Consider the following 12,531-nt stretch of genomic DNA (forward strand, 5'->3'; position numbering starts at 1 on the left):
AGACACACACACACAGACACACACACACACTAATCTCAATGAATTCCGTCACTCCATGTCCAAAATGCTGTACTGCGGTGAATTAATTTCTTTTATCAGAAGGTTAATCAACATTTCAATTGTTTGGATGTCAAGCAATTAATCAGGCATCTTTTTTTCCCCAGAGACTGAAATCAAGTGTAAACAGGCCTTTAGGCTAGTGATTTCACCATTCTTCCTTCAATAGCACTGCAGAGTTCAGCTCCTGTGCTGAAAACAAGGCCTATGGGTAAATAACATAACTCCACACGTCCAGATGGGATATAGACAAGCTCATCCTCCTGAGGAATGTCTGATCGTGTCAGTGCTTGATCTCTAGCTGGTGCCTTCAATGAATAGAAACCGTGAAGTCAAAATAGCAAATTACATCATAGTCTCTTTTCCTCTGGGGAAATTGATACTTGCATTACATTAGCAGACGTTTGTACTGTGCCAAGCGTCCAGTGACTTGTGTGGTGTACTTGACAAGGTGCAGGTGAAAGTCTCACATCCGCTTAGGTGAGTACTAGACTACACAATGTTCTATCAATACAAAGACTGGCACCCTTTTGGTTTGGCTCTTGGATTTATGTGAAGTGATTTAAAGATGAAAGTTAGAATATTAAAAAAAATACTGAGCTAAATTTAGACATTATTAAATACACTAAAGTACTACTAAAAGAAGAAAATTTATACGATTTACTACGATTTACCTTTTTTTTAAATAACATTTGATCATATTTTAGAGTAAATTTGTTCCTAAAGAATGACTATATTGAAAACACAGAGAAACAGGCACAAAATACAAAAAAAGTCCATTAGGTCAGGGGTTTTCAAACTACAGGGTCTACAAAATTAGGAAAAAAAAAAAAAAAATCAAGAGACATGTATTTTAGAGCTGTCAAAGTTAATGTGTAGGACTGTATGAAGTCTGGTTTTTATTCCTAAATGTTCTTTTTTCCCTCCAAAAATCAGCATTTTCTGCTTCATAATTTCTGGATTCTGTTTAAGGTTTAAATTAAACTGTTCATGAAAAAGCATGTCTAATTAATGGAAGTCAAACAATTTAACAGCCATTTACACTTTAACAACAGTTAATAAAGAGTTTAACAAATACTACATTTTTAGAGCCCTATGAAATCAGCTGTAGGGGTCGACCGATTATCGACCTGGCCGATTATTGGCACCGATATTAAGCATTTTTATGATAATCGGCATCGGTCATTTTCAAAACCGATGTGCCGAAAAAATTATTTAATTTTGAAACGCGCTATTTGGCTCTAATGCAGCCTGTCGAAACTCTCACCACTCTGTGGCCTAGAGCAGTCTCCGCCCACCGCGCATCTGATTTGTTGAGAGTCAGGAGTCCGACCAATCAACGTGGAAGACTAAAGGCGCTCTCACACCGAAAGCGCACGCATCAGTTCTCTCTCAAAGGCAGCAGCAGACGTTGCACAAGTTGCAATAAATTACAATCCACTACACTGAAGTTGTAAAAACAACAATATTATCTTTATGGTTTCCGAGATGGGGGAAACGCAGGGGGAATCGCGGAATCCAGTCATATGGAATTTACTGTATAACGCGGAGTCACGAAATTAGTCAAAGTTTGGATGAATTAATCAAAAGTAGGTCAGTACACTTAAATCGACTCATGATATGGACTATCTGTAAACATTAAGCTGCAAAAAGACTATTTAAATATGAATGCTGCATGTTCGGCGTGTCTCTGTATATGTGAATGGCACAGACGCGCGGTTTAGACACACACACACACACTGAAGTGCGCGACGCTCGCGGTGTTTTCCGCATCTGCCATGTCACTAAATGAGGACATAAATACATGAACATCATCCCCAGAACTGCTCTGAGAGTTACTTCATGAGCATTTGACTGTTTCGTTTGAGTAAAACGATCGTCATATCATAAATAGGCTACAGAAACTTAAGAGGTCCTCATGGCAACCCGTCAAAATAAAAGTTTGGTTTATTTACTAATGCTACTACAATTATTACAACTTTTGTTTAAAAGAACAATCACACAATAAGCTATTTCTTACATGTTTTAATTTTAATAGTAAACACATTTGTTTGCCAAAAAATAGAGTTCAACTCTCATTTGATTAAAAGATAAATTAAATTAATGTTTTATGCCTTCATTTGCACTGTTCTGTAAATGAAAACTAATGGAAATTACTGTCACATAGGCCAAGACTAAGATACTGTCACATAGGCCAAGATTAAGTTACTGTCACATAGGCCAAGATTAGGATGACGGAAATTGGGACATTTCAATAGGCTATTGAACCAAGTGAGCCTATAACAGGCTATTAGTGTTATAGTTTCATTAAAATAGTTGCGGTCTTCTTCGCAACTTCTACAATGGAGCTATGAAGACAATTAAATTATTTACACTTATTATATACATTGCGCTTTTTAAATTAATCAACTGATGTGCATTAGATGATGAATTGAATAGTCACCTCTTGTAGGTTATGATTTAGTCAACCGAAAATAATTAATGAAGAATTATGAGAGGTTATGCTATTACACATACATTTCTAACATGTAAATTATTGAAGCCAAATACTTACATTTCCCCAAGCTGTTTAGCTGTAGTATTTAGTATTCATAGGCTTAATCATGAAGCATACAGTGACCCCACTTTTAACTCTCTCTTTATATATTACCCTTATTGTAGAAGAATGCATGGGGGAAGACAAGAGTAAGAAGTGCAACCAACACTAGGGAAGGCCGTTTTTGTCAGAGCCCTTGTTATTCTTAATTTTGACATTCATTTTCATTTTTGCACCAGACATATATATCGGTTCAATAAATCGGTTATCGGTCTACTTGGTCTGTAATAATCGGTATCGGCCCTGAAAAACACATATCGGTTGACCCCTAATCAGCTGTAAGCAACAAAAAACAAGTTCAATCTATTCAATTCATAAAAAGTACAATTTAATATATCATTAAAATACAATAATAAGAACCCTTTGTAATAATATATTAATTCCCCCCCAGAAATTATTTGTGTGTTTTAAATATTTCTATATTTTATATGATACTTATTTATTTATTTATATGATCACTTATTTTCAAAATATGCAGTATATGCGGACTTCATATTTAAATAGTAGTCTTTTTTACAGTTTAATATTCACAGATGCTAGTCAATTTTTATGACTGAATCACACAATTTAATCCATATTTTCTACATCTTGGAAATCATATGGCCTTAAATGTGTGTACTTATAGGGAATAAAAAATTATATTAATAATGCATGATGTAATACATTTACATTAACCAAAGTTGATGTTATTACTATTTTATTTAGCATTTTAATTAAGGTAAGAAGAAATCATTCAATGTAATCTTTTTTTTTTTTTTCTACCGGCTCCACTAGTTTTAACAGTAAGAAAAGAAAACAAACAAAAAAACTCTGCATGTGGCTGTGAGACAAAAAAAATAAAATAAATAATTCTTAGATACACCATCAGCTCAACTGCTGGATTAGATGACAACTAATCCATCAAGATATAATATGACTGCTTGTATTTGCACGTCAACATCACATCTGCAGAATAAATGTCTAACATTTTTAGATACTGTTTGCAAACTAAAACACAACGTCATTTAGGGTATGCTGCTTAAAAACTGTGCTTTAAACACTACTTCTCAATATAACAGCGACCAAGAGCAGGAATCTAGAGAACTGACACTTCACCTTATATATATATATATATATATATATATATATATATATATATATCTCAAGCATGACTGTGAAAGTCTGTTGCCTCAAACTCGACTCATGCAAAAGCAGAGGAACAGGAAGTGTGCTGAGGTGGACAAGTAACACTCAAACCACTCGCATGCCTTGATACTCACTGCCCTTTTTGTGTCTCGCTGTAATGGAAATCAACTGATATATGCAGCACAGCGGACAAAAATAAATGATTACAACCACAGCAGCATGTCATCAGCAACTTCATTCACAGCTTTGGCACAGCAGAGCTCTGAACCATAAATAGGGGTGAGAAATATGCACTAGTTAACCACGTGCTCATTAGCCCACAAACTTTAATTATAATGACACATCACAAGAAAAGTGGTACTTCACAGTACTTATGTGTGAAGTAAAAAAGCTCTTTTGACTGCAAAATTAACCCAATAAGAGAGTGAATGTTCCAGCACTCAAACACAAATCTCTCAGCACTTGAATATGTTATGATTTCCAGACAATGGCTGTATTTTTAGATCCATACTAGGGACTTTTGAATTATTCAACAATAATGCCATGAAAAGATCCTGACAAGATATCAGGGAAGAAGGACAATATTCTTGCTGGATGTTTCATCTTCATAGCTGGCTCGCAGGAAACATGACCTTTCTGCGGTTAGTTCGTCCCAGACATCAGAAAAGGAGCTGGACCTCTCAATTTACAACACTTCATCTTGGAGGAAGCGAGGGCAGAGCGGGCTTGTTGAGACTTGATTGAGGGGTCGTATTCGCTCTCTCAAGTAGTTTCAACTCATCCGTCTATCTTGATGGGTTTCAACTACTTCAAAAACACCACTAAAAATGTCACGTCACCGCTCATCAGCATGGCTTGAGTAATGAAGCTGCACAGCCTTATGTTAGTACTGTCCTTCCACTATACTGTCAGCTGTCATGAGCACATCTCTCATTCTGAGGACAGAGAACACAGAAAATCCTGATGATCTCCATCTGAACCCCAGAAAAAAACAGCATTACTGTTGCGAAAACTTCCTGACAGTTTGAAACTGATGAATAAACAACTTTGACCTCAAATGGTTTGAAACATTTATAATGAAGAATAACACATCACTAATTCATCAACTCTTAGTACAAGCACTATGTAACCACGCTCAACTACAAATTTGTGCATTTAACATCTGTCCACCCGAGACAATCGCTTTTCATTTGAAATAAAACACACTAAATGCACTGTTTATACTACAAAAAGTATAATATAAATATATAAAGTAAATATGAAAACCTAAATAAAATATACAAAATATATGTAAAATAATAATTATATATAGTATAGAATATATTACATTATATTAAAATACAAGAGAAATATTATGGCCAAAAAAAAAAAATCTCCAAAGAGAATTATGGCTGGGTTAGCTGATACGTAAAAAAAAAAAATCCATAATTATTCTAGGCAGTAGGCCTAGACATTACAAAACAGTAAAAAAAAAAAAATAAGCGCAATATATTTAACTGGAAATAATTTTACACAATATCTACCTATGTATCTATCCATCTATAAAAAAAGAATTTATATATATATAAATAAAGGAAATGCATATCATATGTAAAATGCCATGCAGTAATGATGAAACTAAATGTTTTGTCTTGAATCAAAGTGTTGAATTATATTAGCCTGGATAATAGTTTTAAGTGATTCATAAAAATGGATTGAAAGTTCCAACTTTAAAGCAGTTTTTGCTGCTTATTTTAAATCAGAGATGATATTAGAACATTTATCTTAATGCACATTCATTGTGAATATATGATGAATGTGTAATAAATCACCCAGCTCTGGTCAGAACTGCGCTTTTTAATAAAAGCCCAGAAGTGTTATTATTATTAATAATATTTTTGAAAATGAGAACAGAACAGACAAGACAAAGAGGGCAAAACAGAAAATATGGAAGTTCTTTACTCCATATTCTGCGAGTCTGAGCTCCGAACGGCAGCGTTCGTGTCCCACTTACGCTGAATTCATCCTCTGCTGCATCCTGGGCTCTCGGGCTCGCTCTCACTCACTCACAAAGTAATCCCGCTCAACTGCCGAGTCGCCGGGGTCTGTCTCCTCTGTCTCACCAGACAAACCTCCCATTTGGCCGTTGCCATGTCCCAGAGAACCTGCTGTTTGAGTGCTATCACCTCACAGCTCTAAGTCAGTGAGCAGAAACTCGAGTGGAGGGGGACTCCACCTCACATATGGCTGGCACAGTCTTATCTGATGACCAAAAGTGAAATAATCCAAGCTGGCTATCGCTGCATTGGGTTAAAGATTTAACCAAGAGATGCTGGAGAATGAAGAATTGCCTTGTCTGCCTTTGATATCCTTCCTCTGTGAAGGCAGTCGCTCAAATAATGCAAAGTATGAAACGGCTCAGCAAAAGAGAGCAGGCAGGGCGGGAAGGGAGGGGACAAACGGGATGCGAGATGGGAGGACACAACTTGATCACCCTTGTGTTGTTCGTTGTGTGTGTAAATAAGTTTTCAGTTTTGGCTAAACTATTTGGCACTCCACACACTTCAAATTCAAACTTTGGCTTTCCTTTTAATGCCAACATAAAAATATTACACTCTGTAAACGAGCAAACGCAGCAGGTCAGAACATCAGTAACCCGCTGGTTTGCTCAACAACCAACCATTATATAAAGTGCCTGGACTAGCGATGCAATTTTTCAGAAGTTTCCACACTAGAAAAAAGGTGGAGATGTATGGGGTCTGGGAGCAGCTGCCAAACAGCTTTGTTTTTCTTCACACATGATGGAGTGTCACAGCTTGTTAGAGTCAGCACACGGGACTGTCCTCCAGCACACAGATGGATGACTAAAGAGCCCATCTTCAGCGAGCAGTTACTGTGTGGCAGGAGCCGAAACGGGGTCAAGCAAGACATGGATAATACATCCTCAAGAGCTGTACGCTGATCCACGAATCTGCTGCTAGTTGAAAAAGGTCTGTCTTTTTCAAATAAACCAAAGTCACTGCTATGTGAAAGATTTTAAACTTGAGATTGTTCCTAAAGTTATATCATTTACATATCTGCAAACTCCTATCATCTCCTAGAATTAAATCCATTTATTATATTCAGCTTTTTAGTGTTAGTGACTAAATTTAAAGCAGAATTCTTTAAGCTGTATATAAGTATATAAACTCTACAATAAACAATAAGATGAAGAAAACTGAGGAAAACATTCCAGGAGTTTTCTCCATATAGTGGACTTCAATGGACTTCAAAGGGCTCTACACGATCCCAGTTTAGGAATAAGGTTAATCTAACGAAACCATTAGTAATTAGCTAAAAGGTTTTTATAAAAAGTCTGATCGTTTCAATACATAAACCCTTATTCCTTGGCTGGGATCATGTACAGCCCTTTGAAGCTGCATTGAAACCTTCAATCCGTCGGGTCCCACTGAAGTCCACTATATGGAGATAAACCCTTTTTGTCTTTAGACAATCCATAAAAGAGCTGAGCTTTTACAGCATTAGACCTTTTACAGTATAATGGGGAAACCATCATATCAACTTGGCCTACATGACCTACATTCTTCTCAAAATAAATCAATAAATGTCCATAAACAGCCAGGGAATGATCTGAAATGTGCAATGCTTGAATAAATCCTGGTGCTCATATGTTTTAAAACATGCAATAAGGAGGTGGTTAAAAGTAAATGCAGATGACTTAAGACCAATTAAGAAATGGTTAAAAACAATCCTTGTGAAATAAAACTGCTGCTTTAACTAAAAACATAAGGTCATGAATGCAGTCAAAAACAATGAATTAGAGAAGTTGTCCAAAAAAAGAGGAAAGAGAAGATTTTTCTACCACATAAGCCTCTTGACTGTGTGAAGGACATATTTCACCACAGCGACCAGCAGTTTCTGCAATTGGCTTTGCCACTTGGCATTCCAAAGTCCCTGTATTTCTCAAAAAGAAGGCAATTAACCAGGATGGATGTTCAATTAGCCCCTGACGGAGAGTGAGTTTGTTGAACAATTGCTTATCTAGCAGACAAAATTGCCACCGCTGTTGATCTCCAAATCAAACTCTCTCTTTCTTTCCAGCTCTTGAGGGAAACCGGTTATGACTCCAAATCCTTTCTAATCTTCGTGGAAACAAAATCAACCTGCTCTTTTTCCACAGTGCTGTTTGTTTGCGTTCAAGGCCTGTCTTTGTTAAACAGTAGAAAGCATCTGTGAAATATTTATTCCGCTGCTGGCATCATTGTTTATGAATGAAGTGTGCAGCAGAGGCGTGAACGATCATGGCTCCTGGGCGCTACTAAAGCACTAACTTTAGTCACACATTCTGACACGCAGAACTGCTTCCAACCCAGAGAATGTGCACTGCACTGCCATTCAACCTACTTCTTTGACAAAACATTGAAAAAACTGTCTAAAAGAAAATTGAAAGTGGATCTGGAAATGATGAAATCAAGAGAATATGCAGCTATAGATGTTATACAAGTTATGCGCTGTCTGCACAAGTAGTAGGGTTTTTTTCTGACATCCTGGTGTCAAAATATATACCAAAAATAAAACAAGTCTGCAAGTTGTTGACGTCACCTAATCACATGGGACACTCGTGTGCTTCCTCTTCACTGCAAAGGTGTTGCATATTTTAGACATGCACTGAGCCATAAGCCGACACAGGCTTCTATTATGTCACAGCCTAAGCCATTTTGAGAAGATAAGGGCTGAAATGTGAATTATACCTCATAGTGGCGCAAATTCAGAAGTCGTTGAGTGCATACAGTAATATAAGCTTATGGTGCACCTCTGGTTCAGAATCGGTGCATCAGAAAGCAACACTGCCCAGCCTTATAGGCAGTCGAGTCTGTCAGAGTCAATCATCTGGAAGCTCTGAGGAAACTTTCGTCATAATTGGGTCACCAGTCTACGGCAACAGTGTATCTCAAGAGCTAACAACTGTATGATGCAGAGCGGCAGTGCACGATTCACAAGGCAAACTTATAACATAATTGTAGTATCTCTTCTGTGATCTTTGGGTTTTTTTCCTCTTTTGCACTGTGCAGCACTAAAGAAAAAAAAAAACATCTGAAAAGGCCATGAATGATACCAAAAGTCAAAATAAAATCACCCCACGCTTTCTGTGACAACCTTGAGCACTTTCAAAGAAACCACTGACAACAACAGAAAATGATATCCGAATTAGCATCGAGAAATCCCTTGATTCACAATTATTTCTTTAAAGTTGGAGTAAGAGCTGCTGTCAAATCATAGGCAGGTTTCTTATTGAAATCATCATGCTTTGGTTCGATCAATGAAAGTGTATTTTAAAAAAAATTATTTACTGTAAAATCCTGAAAACTGATGATAGTGTTTGTGTTTTTGAGGAGCTGAAACAATGGTGCACAATTTAAAATGAATGGAAAACTAAAAACACTACTTAACACTGGCTAAGTGTAAGTTACTTTATGATATACAGTAAAACAGAAGTTACATTTTAATATTTCAAGTATTTTAAAATTATGTTTTACTGTAAAATATTGAAACTCTGATATTAGTGTATTTTTGATTACCTTAGTTTAAGGATGAGCTGAAACAACTGGGCGCTGTATAAAACTCCAGGCCTGATTATCCACCTACTCTTGAGCAACCAAAGATATGAGAGAGCCCCAATAAATTACACACTATCATTTAGCTTATCGTGATTTAGACTATGTCACCACCCTGGCATTCTTCATTAGAATCAGCCACTGATCTTGTCACCAATATGATAATGGATGACACAGAAAGCGGTCACAATCATTTATCAGTAACTGCAGCTTCACAATGTGTGCAGAAGGAAGGTCTAGATACACCAAAGACATTCAAACACCATATTATTGCAATGAATAAGTCAAAACTATAATTCACAACAAAAAAAAAGATGCAGTGGCAGAATAGAGTGATTTTTTTACATGACACTACATATAGCTCATGAAAGAAGGTGGTAAAGTTATATGGCTAACCCATAACTAAATGGCACAATATGTAATACATACAATTCAGAATACATAACCTCGCATTCTGTAATATGAGGAAGTAAATAATATCATATGAAAGTCACAAAGGTGACTTGACAAGAGTGTCTGTTAAATTTAAATATGCATACGACATACGTACAGTGACATTTGCTACTTATGAATGCTTGTCAATGGTCTGTATCAAAACCGAGCGGTGTCTACGTTTACAATGTAAGGAAAAAGTAAAAATGCTACTGTAAAAAATTGGTTAAACGTAAATCACTTTACAATATACAGTTAAAAAAAGGCAACAGAAAAATATATTTTCTAAAATTAGAAACGTTATGTTAATAATAAAATAAAATGAATATGAATTATGCAACTTTTATTTTTTACAATATTTTTTACAAGAAATTTTTTTGTTATCAGTTATGTATACTGGATTGATTGAAATGCTAATTTAATGTTTATACTAGAATTGTTTTTAATGGTGTTAAATATACAATGACTACACATAGGAATCTAGGCATATAGAGTTGTAATCTCTTTCTCTTAATGCTTGCAACTTGCACTGTAAAATACGGATATTTTTTACACACTAAATTTCTAGTGACCACAGCTGCCAGTTAACAACAACAAAAAATGGTAATCAACCATATGGAAGTAGATATCTAACTACTTTTTAACAGGGCTGCAACCATCCCATGTCAGAATTGCTTTCCCATCATGAATTACTAACATAAAAGGTGCATGTGTGCGAGATGAATCCTTACTGGTTGGTGGGCGGTGCTGAAAGGGGGAAAACAACCTCCTCTTCCTCATATTCTGGCCCATCCTGTTGATCACTTTCATCCACGCTCCCCTGCGCCCCGATTCCCGACGGCGCAGGGGGCGGCGGTAAAGGTGGGAAGACCGCGGGCCCGTCGGTGGGCGACATCCGGCTGCTGCCCGGCCCATCCGAGGAGGGCGACTCGCACCCGGCAGCGGCAGCTCTCCCCGTGAGATCCTCTCCTCCAGAGCTGGGGTAGATCATCATGTCAGGATCCGTCAGCCGTGCTCGCGAGGGTTTGCTGTAGAGAGGAAAGTGGGTCGAGTCGGGGCCTCTGCTGCCGTCCGATCCCCTGTCCTCGCCCCTCACCTCCATGCAGAAATCAAGAAGACAGCCTGAGCTTCTTCTCCGAGTCTGTTAAAGCTTCTTCTGCTTCCAGTCTTTAAAAGCGACGGGAGAAAGTTTCCTGGAGATGAGCACGCACGCGCGCGCACACACACGCAGCGGCTAACGCATGAGTTTAAGTCTTCATTGTTTCCTGAGTTTCACAAAGAGAAGAAAAGGGCTTTTCTGAAATAGTGCAGGGTAAATGTCCGAGTTGAGGAGAGGACGGTGTATCGAGGCCCTGGTTCGGTCTGGTGTCAGTTGTGGGCTTTTATTGTCAGTCTTTCGGGGTTGTTATTTTGTTTGCAGTGAGTTCAGAAAACGCGCCGATCTGCTACTTTGGACGCTTCACAGGTGATCGTGGACGTCCGACGCGCTTCTCCTCACTAGATTCCGCTCAAAGAGTGCATTAAAGTGTTTTCTTCGGTCTTTTCTTCTCGAGATTTCTGGACTGGTGGAACATTTGCCACAGCTGCTCCCAGTCCCACTCCTCTCCCTCTGCGTCCCCGCTCATGCGCAGACCAGGCCAGCAGATCACCGAACCGACGTCTTCACATCCGTGAACTCGGCGATCGACTCAGCGCAGTCTAAAAGAGAAAGAATGAAAGTACATCGTTTCCTCATGTTCAAAACACACCGGCTCACCTTTGATACCGCTGCATAATGATTTATGTAGGCTACATCAACAGCTTGTCCTTTCAACCCACGCTAATATAGACTCTAGCTGAGTCATGGTTGCTGCACTACATGGCTGTGTGTGCTTTTTTAAGTCACTGTAAATATTTATATGACATTTTTGGTGCCTGACTGTCATACACAAATTATTTCTGTTCTTACATCAACAGACAATTTCAGAGTGATTGTTCCCATGACATCTTGACTGACAAATAAAGATAGAAAGACACTTGACCAATGAGGAAAGGAATACCATTTACAATCTATTTTTATATTGATTTACAATATTATTTTTATATAAGCATGAATCAAATTAAGTGTTTTATGTACAGTTTTAACTGTTTAAGCAGTCTTCTAGCCAACTCCATGTTATGGACAAATTAATATCAACTTATGGAAAGTGAAGTCATTTTGTAAGCATGAATCAAATAAAGTTTTTTATGTCAAATTATTTTTCAATTTAAAATATTTTATGTTTTATATCATTTTTATTTAACTACATTACAATATGAATTATGTTTATGAATTTGTCACTTTAAAAGTTATGAATTTATATCTATTTGTATGTTTGAATGGTTAAATTGACAACATATTTTATATTTAACTTTTAAGTGTTACTAGACCTCCATAACTGAGCTGGTGTTTATGTACCTTAAAAGTTGAGACCATACTTCATAGCTGTGCTTGAGAGGAGGCAGAGATGTTGCTGTATGCAAGTAATCAGGCAATAATCTGATGTAGCCATGGGAACTTAAGGCTTGCAGATGCATCTGTATTCACTGTTCCTCATCTACAGTCAAAACATATCTGCCTCCAGCACTGAGGACACTATATAAAGCTCACTGACATTTCTCGAATGTCATAGTGGGCGAACAAACACTTGCCTCTGTGTCCATCCCTCTATATTTTCATATATGAAATCATTTGCACAAGCACATTTA

General features: G+C 37.3%; 1 protein-coding gene across 1 annotated transcript in view; it reads right to left on the minus strand.

The window, feature by feature from the left end:
- rasa1a (RAS p21 protein activator (GTPase activating protein) 1a) overlaps positions 1–12,034 on the minus strand; it is a 39,797-nt gene extending 27,763 nt beyond the window's left edge. Inside the window, exon 1 of the mRNA XM_079419727.1 lies at positions 10,536–12,034. Coding sequence (XP_079275853.1) covers positions 10,536–10,906 — 371 coding nt within the window. The 5' untranslated portion in view covers positions 10,907–12,034. The remainder of the gene's footprint in view (positions 1–10,535) is intronic.
- Between the last annotated feature and the right edge of the window lie 497 nt (positions 12,035–12,531).

Source organism: Barbus barbus (genome assembly GCF_936440315.1).
Source record: "Barbus barbus genome assembly, chromosome: 6".
Classification (NCBI taxonomy): Eukaryota; Metazoa; Chordata; class Actinopteri; order Cypriniformes; family Cyprinidae; genus Barbus; species Barbus barbus.